This window comes from Sinohyriopsis cumingii, chromosome 4 (genome assembly GCF_028554795.1).
Source record: "Sinohyriopsis cumingii isolate HCF-2022 chromosome 4, ASM2855479v2, whole genome shotgun sequence".
NCBI classification, from domain to species: domain Eukaryota; kingdom Metazoa; phylum Mollusca; class Bivalvia; order Unionida; family Unionidae; genus Sinohyriopsis; species Sinohyriopsis cumingii.
Window position 1 is genome coordinate 64,272,625 of NC_142964.1, and position 23,490 is coordinate 64,296,114.

General features: G+C 35.2%; 2 protein-coding genes across 2 annotated transcripts in view; one reads left to right on the plus strand and one right to left on the minus strand.

Moving 5' to 3' along the window:
* Positions 1–1,708, minus strand: part of LOC149801334 (protein FAM81A-like) — a 52,411-nt gene extending 50,703 nt beyond the window's left edge. The window contains exon 1 of the mRNA XM_089955385.1: positions 1,659–1,708. The gene's annotated coding sequence lies outside the window, so the exon portion shown is untranslated. The remainder of the gene's footprint in view (positions 1–1,658) is intronic.
* An 8,734-nt stretch (positions 1,709–10,442) lies between these two features.
* LOC149801336 (ras GTPase-activating-like protein IQGAP1) overlaps positions 10,443–23,490 on the plus strand; it is a 275,437-nt gene continuing 262,389 nt past the window's right edge. The window contains exon 1 of the mRNA XM_089955390.1: positions 10,443–11,017. Coding sequence (XP_089811516.1) covers positions 10,957–11,017 — 61 coding nt within the window. The 5' untranslated portion in view covers positions 10,443–10,956. The remainder of the gene's footprint in view (positions 11,018–23,490) is intronic.

A 23,490-nucleotide genomic window follows, 5' to 3' on the forward strand; every position in this document is an offset into this window, starting at 1 on the left:
TGATGTAATTAAACAATTTTTACTTAAACTTCTGCAAAGAATATCAAGAGTATTTCAATTTATTAAATGAGCCAATATATATATATATATATATATATATATATATATATATATATATATATATATATATATATAAACCTTACAAACATAAGTTGATATTGAAAAATTCTGTGAGTAGGAATGATTCTGTAGAAACAAAATCAAAAGAATATGGATTTCCAAGATGTTTCAAAGCTTCACCAGGGTCCAAGTTTGAATCAAATGTTTGGGTGAAGTAACTTCTTTACTCCAATGGACTAAGCCAAAGTGGTTGGCAAATAGGAATAAAAGTGAGGGTGACATGGTAAAAATTTATAATGTGTAAAACAGATATTTTAAATTAAATGGCATAAAACAAAGAAATACTTGCTGAATTTTGTAAAAATAATTACAATTCCTTTCTTAGGCTGATTTATCAAAATTGTTGCATGAATGCTTTTGCATAAGATAGCAGTCTCAGAAATACTGTATACTGCAGAAAATGGTTGGTTATGGTAGAAAATGATTGTCTACTATAGAAAATGGTTGGTTACTATATAAAATGGTTGAGGGATCTCAAGGTATTTGTCCTCGTTTCTTACTTTTAAAGGAGAAAACATTAATTAAACTCGTTTACCTTTACTAGCAATCAGCCAATAAACCTCCAAAGCAAATAATCTGTTCATGTTTAAGATACCTTCACATATTTTGTATTTTTGATGTTACAGTCCAGGACTCCTTCCTTCAAAAAAGTTGCAATCCCAGTCCTAAAACTTATGACTCTAAATAACTACTTTTTTCCATGAAGTAATTAAGAATATCACCATATATATTCATTTATAAGACAAGTCCAACTGCAAACTGCACAGACCCAGATCTGCCATTGCATAATGCGATGGCAGAGCTTGGCCTGTGCAGTTTATTAGGAGCAATCAGTGGAACAAACAACAAAGACCTTTATCTGTATGCACATGATGCTATGGCAGATCAGGATGTTTGTTATTTTAAGTTTTATTCGATTTGTAAGCGCGTACATAGTGTATTTATGTCTTGTTCCGCCAATGTATATGTCATCACGTTGCTAATACCCTGTGAACTATTTAGTATTAAAAAATACGAATGTAAAATGAAGGCAGTTGATAACCAAGATAATTGTGATTTTTGTGAATCTACAGCTAGTCCTACAATGTAAGACCTTGTCCTTGATATTTATATTTGGTGCGTGGAGCACTAAAACATAAATAACATGTGAAATATCTTACGTTGAACGGACTAAGCTACAAACAGTACAAACAGTACTGACCTTAGCGAGGTGCGAAAGGTGCAATCGCACCGGGCCCACAAATTATTACATCTGCTTTTCTAAATTTATATATACGCAGGAAAAAGAACAGCAACCATAACATCACAACAAAAACATACTAAAACACGTCTTACGATTCTGAGTGTAAATCACGTCAGATCTCAAATTGATCCATTCTTGGCAACAGTTCTTAGAAAGGAATGTGTGGAGTTTAATTCATAATTCTCGTTGTTTTGACTAGTGTTACATCATATGTCGTACAAAAATGTATTCTCTGGTTTCCAAAATAAGATAAAAATTGGAATATCATTTGAGAATGTGTGGTATCAGATATTACCTGGTCCAAGTGATATCGTAACTAATTGCTCAACGCCATCTTTTGTAAACAGTCTAACTTTAGACTGAAATATAACACAAAATTCTACAAGACATGCAAACATGTATAACGTTTGAAACCAGTCAAGACCAAAAATGGTTTCCTATTTGATTTACAAACTACATCCAATTTCTGGGTAATTAAAGTGACCAGTCCGCAAAATTTGACGTGATTGATTTTTCTAAAGGGATTGTCATAAGTGTACTTTCCTTGGTTCCGAGTGTATATACGACATTAAGTAAAGGCTACATACCGCATTCAAAAATGACAAATAACAAATGTAAGACTCTTATATCCTGCATGTATAGTAAACTGTTTACTCTCAGTTCAGAATATGAAGTAAACATAAATAAAACTAATTATATATTTACATCGCTAATATTTCTTCATTAACACTACTGCCGTAATTTAAATCAGTACAATCTTTGGGCGGTAGGAAAATTGCAATATCACAAATTATATTTTCAATACACAAATCGCTGTATTTAAAAATGCTGAGGGGTACCGGGTGGGGTGTAAATTGAACTGCCAAAAATACAGTATATGTATATATCTGTGTTTGTAGTTGTCAAACCTTGAATGAGTGGATCTCTCTCTCTCTCTCTCTCTCTCTCTCTCTCATATGTATATATAATATGCCATTTTCTACGAGAATAAAAATGTCTGACTTTGTAACAAAGCCAATCGATGGTACAGTTTTATATAATACCAGTGTGCATCTATCGCTGATGGTTACGATAATCGACATGGCTTTTTCGTAACTGTGCTTACCTTAGCGATACCAGTCCCGAGTTCACTTATGGTAGTCAGGCGTACCCACCATTCTGAAAAGACATGGGACTTAGAGAGGTAACGAGTTTACATATGGCTTTTATTTAAAAAGAAGATCTGACAAGTAAAGCGATTAGCCGAAATATTTTGTTGCCAGAGAGCTTAGATGCATTTCGCCTTATTTTCTGATACTGAGGTCCATACTTCTTCCAGATACTCTTCCAAATTGACTCATCGTTATACATGTTGTGTTGCATTTGACTATGATGATCGATTCGAGAACCATAACAATGTTCTCTGATCAGGAGTTTGAATCTGTCAGCAAAGTGGCGAGTACAATATGAGATTAAGTGGGGGAGGGTGTTCTGACCCTCGTGACATCACGACTATCTTCTTCATCTCAGCGTAGTGTCTGTGACTGCTGTTCTGAATAGAAAACGACATCCATACCTTTTGCTACGTGTTCAGTGTTGTAATAGTCTTGGATAACTTCTTTCAGACTGTTGATTTCAAGAGTATTGTCAAATCCTGCATACAAGATGACACTCCCAACAAAACAGATCCACTTCGATGGGTTTTAACATGATTTGTGTTTTGGCTTGAAAATCGATTTTTGGATCCGCGAGTTGTGACTAAGGTACTTAAAGTAAAATACATTTAGTTTGGAGTGGAATGTGAAGAATGCTTTGTAATAATTAACGTACTGTCAAAATTAACCATCTTAAAACTTCTTTGAAATTAGTCAACGCACTTGTGCATTTTCCGATGCCATAGAGTGAACAAATGAATTTGTCAGGAGGATGAGATTGAATGGAAGAAATTTCGAATACGGTTAAATGTTAACATATCATCAAAAATGACAAGATTTGTTTGATTAGAATCGAACACGATCCCATCGTCTTCGCAAGGAATAGCTTCTACAAATGAGGTGGCTTGTCCTAGACTTTCTTGAAGTAACGTGAACGATATGCCGCTCTTCTAAAAAAAATAGGGTGCAATAAATCTACATCTCAAAAAAACAAAACTTCACGATTTAACAAATGCCTTTTTTTCATGTTCAAACAAACTCACCTTTTATAAAATACAGTTCATGATTTTTCTTTCGTTTTTTCATCAGTCAAACACGGTGCTTTTTAGGCGTTTTCTGTCACCTCTTGTATCCATGTATCGATTCCAACACTTTTCCATTCATGGACATACTTTGCAATTTTAATTAGGTTACATACATACATACATACATACATACATACATACATACATACATACATGCATGCATGCATGCGTACGTACGTACGTGTGTGTGTGTGTGCATTGCTCATAAATTTGTCATAAACAATGTTCTAGTAAACAAAATCCAATGTATGCATTCACTAACATATACACAACACGTCGTTCAAATATTCAAAGGAATCGTATCATCTTGTGGGTTGAGTTCTTTTAGCTGTAGTTGGTGATCTACTAAGTTTGGAACACTGTTATTGATTTCCTTTCCTTGGAATTTGGTGTAACACTAATGACAGAATTCTTGGTATTGCCAGTCTTAAAACGTATTTGCATTTTATGAATGTAGGAGTTTCCAAATAGATAGTTTTCTGATAGCATGCAGATGTCCAAAAAGCCTATACCTTTTCGGATTCCATTGCTATTTGCATTTGACTTGAATCTGTACAAAATCTAAGTAAATACGTTTTCGAAAATCCAAAAGTAGAACCCGGATGTGCACTTCGATACTAGTTATTCTCAGGAATGTCTATTGTTGTTGAGGAAACAGTCATAAGTCTGCCAGTCATTCATGTGAATAGTAAGTCTTTTCCAGGTGATCTAGGCAGAGTCTCAAAAATACCGTTAGGTTTGGAAACATATATGGGGACTTGACAACATCAACTCTAACTGCCGTGATTTGACGACATCAACTCTAACTGCCGTGACTTGACGACATCAACTCTAACTTCCGTGACTTGACGACATCAACTCTAACTGCCGTGACTTGACAACATCAACTCTAACTGCCGTGACTTGACGACATCAACTCTAACTGCCGTGACTTGACGACATCAACTCAAACTGCCGTGACTTGACAACATCAACTCTAACTGCCGTGACTTGACAACATCAACTCTAACTGCCGTGACTTGACAACATCAACTCTAACTGCCGTGACTTGACGACATCAACTCTAACTGCCGTGACTTGACGACATCAACTCTAACTGCCGTACACCCATTCTACGTTAAAGTTCATATAGTGGTAGTAATAGTTGCCGTCGCTGCCCGATGTGTGTGTGTGTGTGTGTTTGTGTGTGTGTGTGTGTGTGTGTGTGTGTGTGTGAGAGAGAGAGAGAGAGAGAGAGAGAGATAGATCACACATTAAAATTTATTTCCTTAAAAAGTACAAACACTCCATGTAAGATGCAAAACTTCAATGTACACGAGTTTTTTGTTTGTTTTCAAACTTGAAAACAAACGTTTACATTTTCTCTGTCAGTCTTTGGTCTCGTACAAAACATCATATCCAAAGTTTAATGTTAAGGTAAATAGTCAGTATTGCTTTGCAATATCATTTTTGTTCCATAGGATTTGAATTACTCTACATTTTTTACAGACAGAACAAATTTCTTAACAAGTAAAAACACTCCATTTTTGCTGCATAACATCAACGTTCATAAGTTTCCACGTTTTTATACTTGAACAGAAAATGCCACGACCCTTACAATAGGGTTTTTCACGACAACTCCCTAAGTTTGACAGTGTTGAATATTTCATTCTTTCCTCTCTTCATGGGTCACATTTCGCTCAGCGCACATAAAACAAGAAAATATAAGGAAAAATAAAATAAACAAAATAAAACAGAAACATTTTTAACGATTTGAACATGTGTTGGATGATGTCAGTCCCATGTACTAATTCTAGGGCGGCAAAATGCAAATTTGAAACAAACTGAAGAACAAAACCGGTCTCACTTGACAATGGATATTTTTTAGACAAAGCTTTTGTTTATCAAGTCAAGATAACAGTTTAGAGAGAGAGAGCTAAATCTGGGACCAACCCCACCCCCACCCCCCAAGAAATTATAGTGTTACAAATTCTAAACCTTGCTTAGTTTCATAAAGGATTACAAAAAAGGACATGTTTTAACACTGGGTTCTAAAATAAGCAAATGGCTGTATTTGTTTGTTCATCACTCTATCCCTCTTATAGTCTATAGAAGGATGTGTTTCTCGTGTAAGCACTCATTCGCCTACACTTGTGTAAACACTCATCAACCTACTTTTGTGTAAGCACTAATTCACCTACTCTTTTATCATGTTCACTCCATGTATCATAGTGTATAAGTATGTTTGTGTGTGTGTGTGTGTGTGTGTGTGTGTGTGTGTGTGTGTGGTAATGGATAGTCCTGACAGAGCGTTGTTTGCTCGAAACGGCGTGGTGGATAGTGAATGTGGGGTTTTGGATAGTATACGGGTTGTGGGGTTATGGATAGTACTTTACTACGTGTTGGTCACTCCAAATGTAGGGCAATGGATAGTGAGTGGTATTGTTAATATCAAGTACTTTCTCCCCTCCCACCACCAAATATAACAAATGTACCATGATGTCATTATGTTGAGTTCCCATTTACTTCTGATTGCCATTTCAATGTTAAATTTTTCCACTGAGGATGTTTAAACTCATATTGTCAAACTTGTCGACATTTTGTAACAATGCATTTCCCATCTTTGTCAACAGACTATCCCATCATGTTCAATCCATGGACATATTTTAACATAGGATTTCCCATATTGTCCCAAGAGAGACCTCCGGTGGTCTAGTGGTTAGAGCGTCCGCCTTGGATGCGGGAGGTCACGGGTTCGAACCCAAGTCTAGTCATACCAAAGACTTATAAAAAATTATACTTGCAGCTATACCTCCAGGCGCTCATCATTAAGAGGTTAGCGTTCGGATTGGTCGGCTTGGTATCAGGATGATGTGACTGGGTGGGAGATTATGCTACTTGTCTGTGGCATGATGCCCAGTGCTAGACATCACTATAAACTGCCAAACTGCAGACATAGTAGCGATTAGAATGAAAATTACTAAAGCTTCGTTAAAAATCCAAATCACACACACACACACACACACGCTTAACAAGAGAGTCACATCTTAATTTGTTTAATTGGAATAGGATTTGCAACCTAAACCCCAGATGGCCGTCCCCCATTAATCCTACAAGAATAAAGCAAATTTTTAACACAATATTCTCCATCTCCAGACTGACCCCCTACACTACTGACATTTTAATTAGCGTTTCTAAGCATTGGTATGCATAAAAATTATATCTATTTTACTCTCGTTTTTGCAATGGTCGACTTTTATTATTAACAGAAATAAATTAAAGAACGAGAGAGAGAGAGTTTGGTTTTTTTTTTTTTTTTTTTTAGTGTTTAACGCCATTCTTTAGCACAGGATAGACTATACAGGGCGGCCAGTATAAATGGTGGAGGAAGAACCCACAGAGAGAGAGAGAGAAAGAGAGAGAGAGAGAGAGAGAGAGAGAGAGAGAGAGAGAGAGAGAGAGAGAGAGAGATTTGTGTAAATGTTGAACATAAATGTAATCTAATAGCATTTGTTTGTAATAAAAATAAAACAGACAAAACAAGAGTATCAAGAAATGAATAGCCTCCCTCACCCCAACTCTGGTAAGGTGTTATTTATCTACATGATACTCATTTGCCTTGATAAAAAATTCCATTGCAGATTATTGTATAAATTCGTCAAAAAAAGCTTAGCGGCAAATTCATTGATAACGCTCTTCGACATTTTCAGATGGGCCCTGAGTGGTCTAGAGCGCTCACAGTCACGGATCACTGCCATTTCACCTCTGTCTGCGTGGGTTCGAGTCTCAGACTCGGCTAATGTGGGTATATGAGAAAGCTTGCCAGTAGCTTGTCGTGGGTCGGTGGTTATTTCCCGGTTTCCCCTGTTCTTCCTCCACTATTTATACTGGCCGTCATGTATAGCCTATCCTGTGCTGAAATATGGCGTTAAACCCTATAACAACAACAACATTTTTAGACATGGTCAAGCAAGCGGGGTGAACACGTTTAAACCGGTTTTTGTAAGAGATAATGCGCCTGCGGTTGGGAAGAAGTTGTACTACAAACAGAGACGCGACAACATCATTTATAAACAAGGTCTGGGAAAACACTGGCAGGAAAAAAAAGGCAGACAGTTCTAATTAATTGGAGGCAATTATGTAACTTTGTTATATCTTCTGTATGGTATGTCATGTCTTTAATCTTTAATTTCAAGTCGTAAATAATACCTCTTTTTCCCATTCAAATATGTTCTTTCATACACGCAAAAAACAGCAGAAACACGTCTGTCAATTTAGATTTATTTTACATCATGCTAAATTATCATTTTGAAGAAATGTCATATGTTACAAGTTAAGAACAAAACTTATCGGATGTCACTCCTCTATCCCATTCATAGCTGAACATCCATACAGGATATGAATGTAAATGCACGTGACTTCTTGTTCACGGGATCATACCTCGATTCCCCTTGCTCTAATAATAGTTCAATCCAATATCAACTTTCTTGCCTCAGTGTAATGCCGAACTGCCATTGTAAAATTCCATAACGATAGAAATTTTCGTCTGGAAATTTTGTTATTACAATTAATGTGCAAATAACTAAAATTACGATTGAATAAGCTTTGTTATAACTATATTACAATTACATAATTACGTATAATAATAATAATAATAATAATAATAATAATAATAATAATAATAATAATAAAGAGTTTATTTAGAGAAAGAAACTCAGTTAGTTACATAACTAATCTATCTTGAGGACTTCTGTCTGTTATGTACAATATATACAGTATGTACGTATATAAAACATGATGTGAATAATCTGGCTTGACACTAGACAATGAAGGGATTTTAAAATCAAAGTCTCAAGCCTGGAACATATGCACAGGCATCTGTGAACACATAAACATATGTAAAATATAAAATACCATCCTGCATTGGAAAATTAAACTGTGAAAATGATGCAAAATTACAGAAAAGTGGGCGGCATTTATTGTACTAGAACTGTTAAATTGTCTAAAGATTTCATCCATTTCAGACATTGATTATGAAAAGAAAAAATGCTAGGAGCCTGCCTTGTCATTGGGAATGTTGTTCCATAACCAGTGGACCAGTATATTGAATATTTTTGTTAAAAACAATTCCTTCTTTGGCCTTGGTATAATGTAATTTTTACTTCTTATGAACCTTAAATTTGGAGTATCATCAGCATCTCTTTGGTGAAAGATATTGCATAGATAGACAGGAATGGCTTTTCTGGATACTTAATAAATCAATTTGGTCTTTCTAAGAAATATTCTTTCATGTATTGTTAAAATCTTTATATTATTAATTGCTTCCTGGAAAGTGTCTATACATTGATCTAGAATTAAATGGCAAGCCCTCTTTTGGAGTCTTAAAGTGTTGTAATGTTTGAATTAGAGACACTACCCAAAATTACATTACCATAGTCCAGATATAGTTTAATATAACTTTTATAAACGATGACACTATACTGCAGAGGAATGTATGTTTTGATTTTCCTCAGTAGCCAAATATAAGAATTAACATATTTTGAAACATGTTTAATGTGAATAGACCAAGTAAGATTGTTATCTGAGAATACGCCAAGAATTTTGTCATGAGAGGTCATATTGAGGCTCACATTGTCAAATAGAACCTGGAGTTTGTGGCTATCTCGCCTTGCTCGTTTTTGTTGCGTTGTAACTAGTAGGGCTTTAGTTTTATTCTTCTTCTGTATTTATAATTACACTGTTTTCCTTGCACCATACTTAAAGTCTTTTGAGAGCATCTTGTTAGTTATTTTCAAGTACCATTTGGTTTACCCATTTTTTACCCATCTCAGACAGTGGAGTATCATCTGCATATATGTCAATGGAAGAAATTGAAGTTCCAATCTTAAGAGGCATGTCGTTGATAAATAGAATGAATAACAGAGGTCCAAGGATAGAGCCCTGTGGTACTCCACGATTAATATTTTTACTTTGAGAAAGTTGACCATTTAAATATACTTTTTGCACTCTATCGATTAAGTAAGAAGTAAACCAGTTTAGTGAGTTTTTACTGCATTGATAGATTTTTAGTTTTTCAAGCAAAATATCATGGTCTGCAAGATCAAAAGTTTTACGAAAATAGTGCGTACAGTTTCTTCTTGTTCTAATGCTTTCAGCCATTTATCAGTCAAAGATACAAGTACATTTTCACAGTGATTCTGTCGAAAGCCAGATTATCATGAATAAGATCATAAGTGTTTAAATAGCTGAGAAAAGAATCATGTACATGCTTTTCTAGTAATTTGGATAGACAAGGAAAGATAAAGATTGGTCTGTAGTTTTTTTACATCATCTTTTATTCCCGCTTTATGCAATGGTGTAACCTTGACAGTTTTCCATGTTTGTGGAAATTTATTAGACCTAATACCTTCATTGCTATACTCTCTACAATTGCAAGTGCAGCTACCTTTAATAGCCTTGGTCCAATCCAATCAAGTCCTGTAGCTTTACAATCATCCATTAAAAAAAAAAATATATTTCAACACAAATTCTGGACTCATTTCATGAATTTCAAACTTTATATTATTCGGTAGTTTTTTAGTACAAAAATGTTTGAGTTCCAGATGATCAGATGAAGTTCTGAGTTCTTTAAATTTTTCATCAGTTTGAATAAAAACGTCATTAAAAATATTTGTGTGTGTATATTTGTGACAAATGTAAGCTCTTTTACTGTCAAAATAATGATTGATAATACAATGTTCGTGTATGTCACACAATTTCTCTGGAAGAAACATATAGACAGATTTGTAAGAATAAGTGAAACGAGTACGCATTCCATACTGTATTTGATTGGTTCTCGGTAAAGGTCAAGTGCCAAAGATCAAAGTTAAAATAGTAAGCAAATACTCCCGCGTAAATTTGTTTTGAATCATCTCATGGCCACTGAGGTGTTTCGTCTTCCGCACAGTTTCCGCCTGGCTTAATTCGAGTACATGACAATGTATTATATTCAGTGTTGGTCTCTTCCTAGTCGGCCTAAACGACTGCAGCTTAAGCTTGTCAAGACGATGGAACAGTAGGGATAATCTTTGTTCGATCAGTCCAACTTGCTATCGGCCTGTTGACGACGTACAGTGAAGGGCCCAAGACAGATTTGAAGTAGCAGCAAAACGAAGCTGTCATCGTCAACAAAGTGTGCGTTTATCATCGGTAAATTGTAACCACTTGGAGTATAAATTCTTGTCGACCGAAAACAAGTTGTAATACAGTTTTGAAATTTAATAAGTTGTGCTCAGTGTGAATTTTGAAGTGGTGTAACATTATCATTAACTACATGCTTTGTTACAGTGTTACGATTCAGGATTTTCGGCAGGTGTTATTCCCGTGACTTTACTGGAGGTGATAGTAGGAGACAAAAATGGCAGACGATGCGGAAAATCCGTGTCCTCCCTCGGCGGGACAGCATACAGGATACCAAAGTAAGTCATAAACCCTTGACCACTCTGGTCATACCCAGCTAGGCGTGACCAAAATAACTTGCGTGATGATGTAATATATAGGATGTTTTCAATGCCGCCTACAGCTAGGGGCTATATTTGTTGATGACATTTAAAGTAGATTAATCACCGCAGCAACACATGATGGTTTTAATTTCAAGGTTTTCCAGAGCCCATTATTCATTAGGGTAAACGTCTGTAAAAATCGTTAAATTACCAGTTGATGAAATTGATTGATTAATTGTAATCTTTAATCGATGTTTTGGATGGCAACTTGTCCATAATGACGAACTGAAACAAGTCATAACGTTCTTCATCCTCATTTACCACATATACGGTCATTGACATTGCTCCAGCAGCTGGACTATGGTCAGTACAAGCAAGATGAGCTCATGCTGGCGTTTTGTTTGTTTTTGTTATTTTTCAAAACCATTCCAATGGAGCAAATTTTACAAACCCTCTGTTCCGTCAGTTGTATTTTTCAGTAGAACAAAATATGTCGAGTACAATAAATTCTTCATTATTTCATACTGTTAACCCATAATACATATAAAACAGCATAATATAATGTTGGAAAAGAGTGTAAATAAACACTCAATAATAATTTACCTGTACATATTACATCATAGGAAACATGAAATTGAGAGAGAGAGAGAGAGAGAGAGATTTGTAAATGCTGAACATAAAATGTAATCTTTTAGCAAATGAAAAATATCAAGGATATAAAAAGTGCACATAACCTGCTGATTTTTCATTAATCAATTTTCAATTTCGAACCTGATCAACACTGTCAACTTGTTGCCATTTTGACCTAATAAGCAGGCTGCTCACTGTCCTTTTCTGGTTTCTATTATCATATCAGTAAAAACTGTCGTCTGCATCTGATATTTGTAACGTCAGGTTTTAATATTTCTAAAACAAATTGAACAAATAATAAAGAGGAACTCTTGTATACATTTTTTCAAAGAGATCTAACTCCAAAAATATATTGAATTATTAAGATTATCAAAGATGTTGAACTACATCTTTTGCTTGAAAACAGACTTGCCAGAGCAAATATGGTGACGGTATTACGACTGAAACTGCCATTTGATTGGAAACGTCAACATATTGACATTGTTTTTGACCCCCAGGTGAGAATCAGGTTAGAAATTATAAATTGATGTATGAAATGACTTTTGTGAATTTTTTTATTCTTGATGCCGTTTGATTTAAAAATTGGTGGAGGGTTACCAATGGGAAAGTGTGAATACTGTAGTCATGGTAGTAGGATTATGTTGGGTTTAGTGCTATATTGCACAGTAACACAAGTTATTTGGTGCTGTAGCAATTTGAGTAAAGTGCCTTGACTAATGTAGCTGACCCCAGTCTGGTCCGTTGGTGGGATTCAAACCCAGACCCTTTGGATCTGCACAATAACCGCACAGCCATGGTGGCTTTGTTCTGGTAGTAGGATTAACATCAGACATAAGATAAAGATATTCGTTTTGAATTACCTATTATTAGGCCATCTTCTATGAAAATCCCTTTTTTCCCCTCAAGATCCTCATATGCCTAGCATGCTAAGAAAATGATGTGTTTAACCATAGGGTTCTTTTCACAATGTAGGCAGATTTTGTAGGATATATGTAAACTTTGGTGATGACCTGTCTGTTGCTAAAAAATTTACTGGAATGTCAAAATTTAAGAGCATTTTTTCTCAGTTTTAATGAAATTCCTATCGATACAAACTTTTTACGATACATGGATTTAAAACTCCTGTCATTTCCTCTTTAACTCTTGCGTGAAATATCTTAATGGCTGTTGAAAGCCCTGATCATTGGACTCCAAATCAGGGGTGGGCAAAATACGGACTGTGGGCCCATCCAGTCCTTCTGACATTTGTATCAAGCCCACATAATGGCTTACAATATGAATTGCCTCCCAAGATAAGCTTTGGATAAGGAAAAAAAAACCTCATTTCCTGTTGCACTGTTTTTAGAATTATGGTAGATGGGTAGTTATTTTCCATATATATTTATGTATATATACAATGCGACCCTGCTATAACATGCCAATGATAACGCGAATTTGGATATCACACAGTTCTGGCGTGGCTCCTAAAATTTCATATATTCATTCACACACACACACACACACACACACACACACACACATATATATATATATATATATATATATATATATATATATATATATATATATATATATATACACATACAGAGAGAGAGAGAGAGGTGTCTCGCTAGGATTTTAAAACTAGGAGTCCAGGACTCCCATTTTGGTAAAAATAGGAGTCCCACCATCAAAAGTTGCAGTCACTTTCCTACAGAATCAACACAGACATGAGTGCATCTATTTTTAGATGGAGAGGTTTTCGTGATGTAATCACTCACTTTAATATAGCTTCATTACAAGAGAACATTGACATGATCGCAAATTTATGGTTTATTTATTTGTCTATGTGCTTGTAGTAATTTTAGGCAATGGTTAAATAGTATGTGATTTGCTGTTTTTCCCCCATATTTTTGCAAATACGTGTCAGGTCTGAAAACAGCTTAGACCTTAAAGCGCATCTTGCGAATTCCACAACATAGCATTGTCCAATACGTTTCGGACCAACATAATTTGCATTTTAAAGTTAAATCTTTAATAAAATAATACCTTGGCTTTGCTTTCAGTGATTTTTATATTTTTCTGAAAATATTTGCCCAATGATTTACAAAAACAGACAATCTGATAAACTGGTACATCCCAGACTTAGCGAAGTCCGCCATTATTTCCCATTAGGCTTACCGATTCACTTACAGTTTCAAACTAATTTTATGATGAAATAGTATACAAGAGGCAGTTAATATATATCCAGATCATCGATTCTGATCTTAAAACACGTTTGTACCTTTTATCAGCAAAGGATATCATGCAGGCAATCGATAGTTGCTACCTTACTCTGAAAATGGTTAATGGTCAATCAGCTATCAAAACATATGCTTGTGAATGGGCAAGAGTTTGTTTGTCAACGTAATTGATATAAAAACTAGGCCTAGCTACTGATGTATTGATGAATACATTTCGCTACAACACTAGAACTAACCGGGCTAAGGCAAGGGGCATTAAAAAAGTATGGTCAATATACCTCTTAAATAGCTCTTCTTTGTCCATCAGAGTGATACTGAATTTTGTCAGTCCACGTAAGGACTTATTCTAGACACTAAGCTAGGCATCACACACTGCCTTACACTTGGCTACTGTCCTATCGGAACTATCAATTCTAGCAGCTTTAGCACTTCTGAATCTCGTTAGAATCTTCGTAAGTTTGCCGTTTAACCCCAAAATACTTATCCAAATTTACGAATGGCATTTTGTCTAAGTCTTGACATGTCTTGATTTTGAGGTCATGTGCACTACTTATTCCGATACATTTTAAAAAGAACACAATAACAAACGCTAAAGTTGTTTATTTGATGTACTTTTATAAATGATCGCATGTACATGTCTGGGTCTTTCTGACTCTGAATTCAGTCACTGTAAATATAATTACAATTTGCCACCCGGCCGCCAGTCAGATCCTTTGAACTTGCCACCCAGCTATTGCATCATGTTCTTTTTGATGTACTCTTATAATGGCAACATGTATGTACATTAAGGGGTCTTTCAGTCGCTGAATTCTCTCATTTTAAATATCAGCACAGCTAAGTGATCAACACATTTTCCCACAAAGCAGGTGGCTGAAGCAGGACTGGCAAGTCTTTGAATTTTGCCGCACACCTATTACATGTGTACGGAAGACACCCATCTCAGTGATTTTCTGTGCCCCAGATAAAAAATTGGCATCCAAATATGCGTAATTAAGCGTTTCCATGGTCTCTGTGTGTATACACACACACACAAAGGGTTCTCAGTAGATTTTAAAACTGAAGTCGGTAGACCCTTGACCCCTAAATCGCAAGTCAAAACTGAAATCTTGAGTCTATTCTTTTCTTTCGGGCAGACAGGAGCCCATAGCTGTAATTCTACCTTATTGGTGGAAACAAATAATTAGAAGGTCTGATAGTGGTAGGTGGTGCCCTTTTATGTGATTTACTGCTTGTATTTCCAGTACGCAGATTACAGACAGACATATACAATGTGACCCTGCTATGACATGGTAGGTGGGAGCCAAAGAACCCGACCGGGTTACAGACCGAACCGTATTATAAGCAACCAGGTCAGTTAGCTGAATAAAATGTGCATACACCCCAAAAACATTTTCAGGACGGGGGTATGTAGGTAATAAATGCGGGCAGTAAAATACGTGCTTCATCAGCATAGTTACCCTCCTAAATCGATGCATATTAAATGAGAAATACACCTGTAGTGAAAATAGAGACGGCATATGTAATACTTTACTTTTTTTTTTAGAGAACCACGAATTGGTACATGTATGTAACTACTGTTTATATATACATGTCTAATGTATAGCATGAATAGAGTATCAACATTGTGTACTCACCCGTGAATCACATACACTGAATTCACAATACAAGCAATTCCATCAAAAATATGCACACACAGAGATTTAAAATATTCAGTAATTTTGTCACCGGTCATATAGGTCTGAATTCAGTGGAAAAATGAAATGAATGATGAAGCACATGATTGACTTTTCATTACATCCCAAGGTGGTAAAAGTTGATTTGTGTTTTAAGCTGCTGTTGGTAGTGTTTGTAAGCATAAACATTTGTCCCTGCGAAAAGGACACTTTCACGGCACAGTTAACGTGTTTCAATCACGTTGGAGAATGCAAAAATCCATCAGATTCCATTGCTTTTATTTAACCCTTTAGCTACGACTACCGCATCTAAGTGTCACCTGTAAATAGCTCCTGAACTCCACTGGCGCATATATGCAGTGTAGATAAGCCTAGTTTACTACCCCAGTGTCGCTTATGTGTGTATAGTTCAGCAGTACATGAAACCCGAGTGTTGCATCTATGCGAACGTGACTGCTTTGTTAACTAAACATTGATTGTTTGAAAGTACAGAAGTTTACATATTTTTGATTATTGTAACCAATGAGAGAACTGTTTACTCCATATTTTGATACAAGTGTGAAAGCTGAGAGGTTAAATTTAAACACTGTCGTTGATTTTCTGCACTTTATGAAACGTGTAGTTGAGATAAACAGAGATGGATTCCGATTCAGATATGAGCAACTTTAAAGAGTTTAGTGCAAGTGATATTGAAGAGTTTAATGGATCATTCTTAGAAAATAGATCGGATATTGATATTAGTCCTGTTTCAACACCAGATGCAAGTGATTTTTAATCGGATGACGAGGCGAACATAGTCCCACTTACACAAAGGAGTTATGACCTCGCTGTGTTTGAGATCAATGATTTTGATTCTCATGTTGGTTCAACAGTCAAGCTTGGACATAGCAACGAGTACAATTTTGTTCTCAAGTTTTTTCCTGAATGTCTGGTGGAAAAGCTTGGGAAAGAAACAAACGATTATGTCAAGATAATGGGAGTCCAAAAGCAAGACCTGAGGCTCAAATGGTATGAAATCAGCATCACAGACATGGAATATACATCGTCATTTATGTGTGGATAATGACTGTTTTGAGAGGTACCACTCTCAACTTTGTAATATAAAGTGAAAATATATGAATAACAGACACTATACAAGGTAAGCTGTTTTTTATTTCATCTAACTCCAGCAAAAACTAATGAAATAATGAATATAAATGTAACCATGTTTTTATTGTCAGTTTCTGTAGTCAGCCATGATGATGAGCTAGTATTCAGCCTAGCAACCAGCCTAAGTAGTCTCAGTAACTGATATGACAGCATTCAGCAGTAGTAAAACTGCACAACAGCTGTAGTAGCTATAGGGTTAAAGCAAAATGACCAGCATACCTAAATTTTAAAAACCAGTGCAATGGAAATCACACATATTTTTTCTTGGCCTCATCAGTTCAGTTTGTTTTGTTGAATAAAGATCACAATCCTCACTGCCTAAATTGTGAATTTCCTCCAATGAAATTGTCTACATGTCCTTTAAATTTGGCTTGCACTTCGCTTCCATCTCTTCTATCTATACTACTGTCATTTTCATCTCCATGCTACAACTATTTTCCGATTTCCGAAACTGCACAACAGCTGTAGTAGCTAAAGGGTTAAGTTTGGTACCGACTTCCTTCGAAGAAAGGTTCTTTGTTTTTATTGAAGTTCGTAGTCAGCTTTCTTTGATGAAGGGTGCATGCGTTATTGAAGTGACTGCTAAAGAACAACTTTGGAGAACCAAACAAATGCCCGTTTTTTTTTTATTATGGCAGGTACATCATAATATTGTATTACATGATTGAGACGGATTTTTTCCATTTGCTTAGTATGTTTTCATAACAATTGGTGCTTCAAAGGTAATCTGTTTTCTTATTTTATCTGGGTACATTTTTAAAAAAGGAATTGGCCATCGCTTGGTCTGTTCTTGTTACTATTCCTCCCTGCCTATTGAATAGTTGTTTTTTACATTTATGTTAGCGGAGTGATGCTACCTTCCACGCATGCATTAGAAATTTAACAAAGGGTCAACAGACGATACAGATGCAGGTGTTCTGGTCTGATGACAGGGATTATTACAGAAAATGTGACAGTTCTGAAGGATTTAATTCTGAGTATAAAGAAGAGGAATTTTACTTACCATCCACATACATATGTCACTCTTTGTAAATATAATAATTACTAATGCACGGCCAAAATCCGACGAAAGATAGATTACAAGATAATTCACCGTCCGATGGATCTCTGTTGCCAGAAAAGTCAACAACAAAAAAAAGTCTCTCAACATACAGTACTCGTACTAGATGTCAGGATAAGCGGATTATGCCATAACAATGCACTGTTTAGATGGTTTGTCAACATGGATGAAGAATTTGTTTACGTAGCATTAGATAAATTTCAGTGCATTTTATATCAAGTTTGTGTCTTCCTTTCATGGGGCCTCTGAATTTTTAAACTCCAAACCAGTGGTTGTATATACAAGTTTAAGCAGCCAACAATGTTGCCAATAAAAAAAATCGCAAGATGGTATATTTTGCCACCAATAAGGAACAAAATCCAAGTCTGCGACATTGGCGAAGCCTTACGTGATCCCAGAATAAACTTTTTACACATTCTTTTGAGTCTTTTTAAGAAGAAAAAACTTTCCGTATACGAGAAACATACATATAAAATTTCAGACGCCACTCCACGATTGTCATGTACTTGATCTCATCCCCAAAATGATAAGAAACATTTTGTTTTTTTTTTCATACTTTTAAGAAAGATTTTATTTCGTGTAGGAGAAAAAAACATATATATGAAATTTCAGGAGCAACTTCATGACCGTGTTATATTCGAAATCGTGTTATAACAGCATGTGCTATAGCGGGGTCACAGTGTACTTGGTATCTATTTATTTACTTGGATTGGTGTTCTACCTTTTGTACATTTGCTGAAGGGGTGATTAACCGGCATGTCGTCTGTTTTTGTCTATCTAGCATATGCATCAGAACTATATATAATTCCATTTTCGGCTCAAAATCACCCACTGGTAACTCCATTAACCCGTTAACCTCATAGAGTGTATGGCTTTTTAGCCCTTCGATATACATGTAGCGAAGTTACCCAGTGCAGTGTGGTATAAATAGAACACCTGTTACCTGTTACGACTCCATACACATAGGCCTGCCTGTTAACTGTTAAGCAGTGTAGTGTGTGTGACATTTAACATCAAATTTAACCATTTTACATTTTTGGTATGCATATATCATGTATGGAAAGATATAAGAATAAAATCTAATCTTTATAGTTGTATAATTATTTTTCATGGAAGAATTTTTTATGTGCTTTAAAATCTTGAGAGAACTTGTTCACCGTCGTCAGTGAAGCTGCATGACCAAGCGTAGTTGCCATTTCTCATACTCGAAATTTACAATTTCTTTGTTTGTGTCTTCATCTCTAAATCAGCTCAGTTTGATAATTTATAAAAAAAACTAATTGCTGCCTGCATCAATATCAGAGCCTTTACCTAAGTTATTGAAGCTTTCATAGTCATGATTTTTATTGTGAAAACTCTAGTAAGTACTGAATGAAATCCGCATCCAATGAAATTCACAGACCTGAAGCACAGAAATAGCTGCTCAGTCTGCCATGGTGTAAATAGGGTTAACATAATGGAACCTAGGCTAGTGAAGATGAAGTCATTAGCAAGTATTTGTTGAATGAAATTGCAGTCTGAAGAAGAACCATAATGGGAGTCAGCCATTTTGGGTTTTCTAGGAAGCCCAAATTTTAAACATGCATTTGTACAAGTTCATTGATGTGAGGTTCATAACACTTGTTCCCTTGCACAATGTGGCAGTCAGATTTAGTTGAACAGCCATTCAAGTCAAGATTTGTAAATAGTTGTCTACCTGAAAAACAGATGTAGCAACGAGCATTTACTAGAAATACCTAAATATGCTCAGAAACTGAAATACGCCAAAAAACACAATTATTGACATGTTTTATGTGTATATATTGGTGTGTACTCGTATATTATGATCTGTAATTGTTGTAATAATAATAGCAAAACAAACTTGGATTTAAGCAATTTTGATATGAATTGTTTACTATTTACGAATTTCTAATACGCTTTATTGAATGATGCCATTCAAGCTTACTAGGTTTTACTTGATTGGACAGGTAGGATCAAGCATCGGTCAGAACTTGAAAAATACAAGTGAGATTATGATTGTGAGAATCCAGAATGTGTAGTTACATATTTTTGCTGGAAATATACTCATGTCTTAGAAAGACGTAATTGAGACACAAAGCTAGTTTATATGTGTGTGTGTGTGTGTGAGCATTCTCAGGCATCAAAGCTTCAAGTGGACGAACTCATCCAAATTTTGTGATTCCAGAACAATTGATCAATTTTTGTGCCAAGTTTCTCTGTAGCCTTGCCAGTAATTCCTGATTTTCACGGAGTGAATAAGATACCTAAAATGCTGATTGGTGGTTATTGTTTACCCTGGACTGGAACAAATAATGACCACCGATAGGAATTCAGTTTAACATTTTTCACTACATGACACCAGTGGGGTAGTTTACAAATTTGATCAAAGTAGGCAAGATATAAATCAACAAAGAAACTTCGCATAAAAATGCTTAATAAATGATGAATAAAGTACTTTGACTTACCTGTGGAACACATTTGGAATGTCTCCTTTATGCTGAAAAAGCCATTAAAATAATTAGCAAGAAATTTGGCATTTTTACAGGGGGGAGGGGCCATGTATATAAAACAAATCAGTTTGTGTTATTTTTGTAAAAGACGAGTTAGTGCTATCAGGTTTTTTTTTTTTGTTTTTACGAACAAAAGTGAGTGCCTGTGCGTGTATCATGTATCTCAGATGCCTTTTCAATTTAAAGAACAAGAAGCTGACCCTGTTCAAAGTTACTGACAGTTTTTGTAAACAACATTGTTCACGTTTTTCTGACTGAAGGATAAATATTACGAATTTTATCTTGGTTTCTGCCAAGGACATCGTGTTTACCATGTTTATTATAATTTCAGCAACGGACCCGATTATAAGTAAGATTTTTATCTTGTAAACATTTGGAACCTTCTAGAACTTTTTTTTCTCCATTGGGTAATATTTTTTGTTAGAAGATACTAATTCTGAGCTAGGTCGGCTAGAGAAGTATAACAATCTTGTTTTTTTGGATAATTATTTATTCCTGCAACAAAATCTGAAGCAGAAGTCTGTCTTTTTGTTGTGTCTAGTGTTTCATTTGGGCTGGAATTTATTTATTGAAATTATTCACTGGAAATACAAAGTGCTCTTCTGAAATAATATTCTTAGAAATAGAGACTTGGATGTATAGTGAAATTCAAAAAAGGATTTATTCTTGGATATTATTATTGTGATTCAACAAAAGACTTGGCACATCATTATAATTCAGGACATCACAGGCTCATCAGTACTTTCAGCTTTGGATTTATTTTGGAATACTGACTACTCCAGTGGCCTAGTGGTTAGTGTCCACCTCAGATGCAGGACGTCGTGGGTTCAAACCCCAGATGAGTCTTACCAAAAATGGAACTAACAGCTGCCTTGTTAGGCACTTGTTATGAGGTCACTGTTAGGATTGGTTGGCCTGGCATCAGGATAATATGACTTGGTGGGACATCATGCTACATGTCTGCGGCATGATGCCACAGTACTTGACATCACTATAAACTGCAAACATCATAGAAATATGACTGAAAAATTGATCAAAATCCAACACACACATATTTTGGAATACCACTAAAATTTATTCAGAACTTTGATCATTAGGTCTTGTGTTCCTTATTCTGGGATTATTTGGGATTAATTTGCAATATCATAAGTTCTTGTTTCTTTTACATTTTGACTTTGTATTATAGAGAAATAAATTATTTGTTGAATTTTACATTACTTGCATCATGTTTTTTATGTTACTTTGTTTAACACCATAGAGTCGTAACATTAATATGTAGAAATATGTGGCACATGATTACTGCTGTATTTACTGTATATGTTGGGACACCATAATGCACTGTATGTTCTAGGACACATTGTTTTCATTTTGAGTCACAGTTGTAGGAAACCTTTTAAATCATTTAAAAATTACATGTCGGAAAATGAACTCCAACTGAAATTTTATTTTAAAAAATATAAAACGGTGTACTTGAGATTAAACTCTTTAATCTACTGCATCATCATCTCATCAACCTTTCTCCTGTACACGTATAATCCATTCTTTTGGTGCATGAATATTAACTTTCTTATGCAGTGAAAAGTTATTGTTTGAGGCAACACATCTCCTGAAGCAGAAACTATAAGGACTAAAGTCAGATTTTTAAAAATCTGCCAGTCGTGTCTAATTCTCACTTTTAACGTCCATCTTATCTAGGAATGAGATTAAAGTACAATGGAATTTCACTGATGTTAATGATCTTATTGTCGGTTAAATCATCTTCTCTTCTGGCCTTCACAAATTCATCAAAATATTTGTATTTTCTCCAAATCTTCTGGGCGACACTGGGTCATCGATGTCTATACACAAAAGCACTATATTCTGTCACTTTTAATATTGTTCCATTGTTTCAATTTATTTCAAAATAAACATGAATACTGATGAAAAGGAATCAAAATTAGCTTCCCAATGACGACCGACTTTGTATATTTAAAAAAGAAATGTGCACATTTAAATGAATCCAAAGTTGGCGTGTGAGGTAAAAAAATAACTTTCATTAGCCCAACATTTATTAAACTGTTATAAAGTACTAAGATTGATTTTGTTATTATTTTGCATATGCATATTTTCTGATTTCACCTACATGAAATTAAATAAAGGTAAATACAGACTTAATAATTCGCAGGCCAGTTGAGTTTACACAGGAGACCAAGCTGAAATATAATGTACAGTACTTACACACTGCAAAGCGTGCATAGCATCACTTAAATCCTTTTTTATTCTCAAACATATTAGATGCAGATTTCGCTTTATTCATTGTTTTAACCAAATTGCATTCTTCCAGATAACATTTCAGCTAATCTTTAATAGCTGTTTCATTTATGTTGAATCACGCGCTCACGAGTTATCATTTTCAGTGATATAAGTGATCCTACAAATTGAGGTAATATTTTAAAAAAAGTATGCATGTTTAATTGTACAAGGCACATAACCATCATACTTTACATGTTCATGAAGAGTGGTAATAATAAAGGCTAAACTTCTCATAGAGATTAACTAAGATCAATATCAGTTAATTTTAGTTTTGTGTTTTGGCTGAACAAACATAACTTTCCACACAATGGAAAGCTTGATGTTTTGGCGTCTCCTATGTTGATAAAAGTCAAGTCAGATTTATTCTAGTTGATGCTTATGTTAGAGCAAATATATTTTTAAAATAAGTTCACATGTTATTAGGAAAAGACGAAAAACTGATTCAGAGATGAATACATGAATTACACAATATAGCGTTCCATGCTAGGGCAGCTTCATGCCCCTTGCAGGCTACGTGGAAAGGATTTTAATATTGATCATGGTGGTAAAACAAAGAAACCTTGAATTAGCTCATTTTACTAACTCTAATACACTTTACTAAGGTAATTTCTTATTTACAGCAGAACTAAATTGTGGACATGAATTTTATAAATGCAAAGGCATTATCTACCAAGTTCTTAATAGAACACGGACTACCCCTAGTGGTAGAAGACTACATTGGTTCTTTGTTCAGACGGATTTTGCCTGATTCCACAATTGCAGAAAATATGCATGTGCAAGAACAAAAGCATCTAATATTGTTGGGTGTTTGGCAGAAGATACTTCACTTACAATTGCAAAAGCCATGAAAATTGGGCTGTTTGCTATTGCAATAGACAGGAGTAGTGATTATGACAAAAAGTTGTGCCCAGTC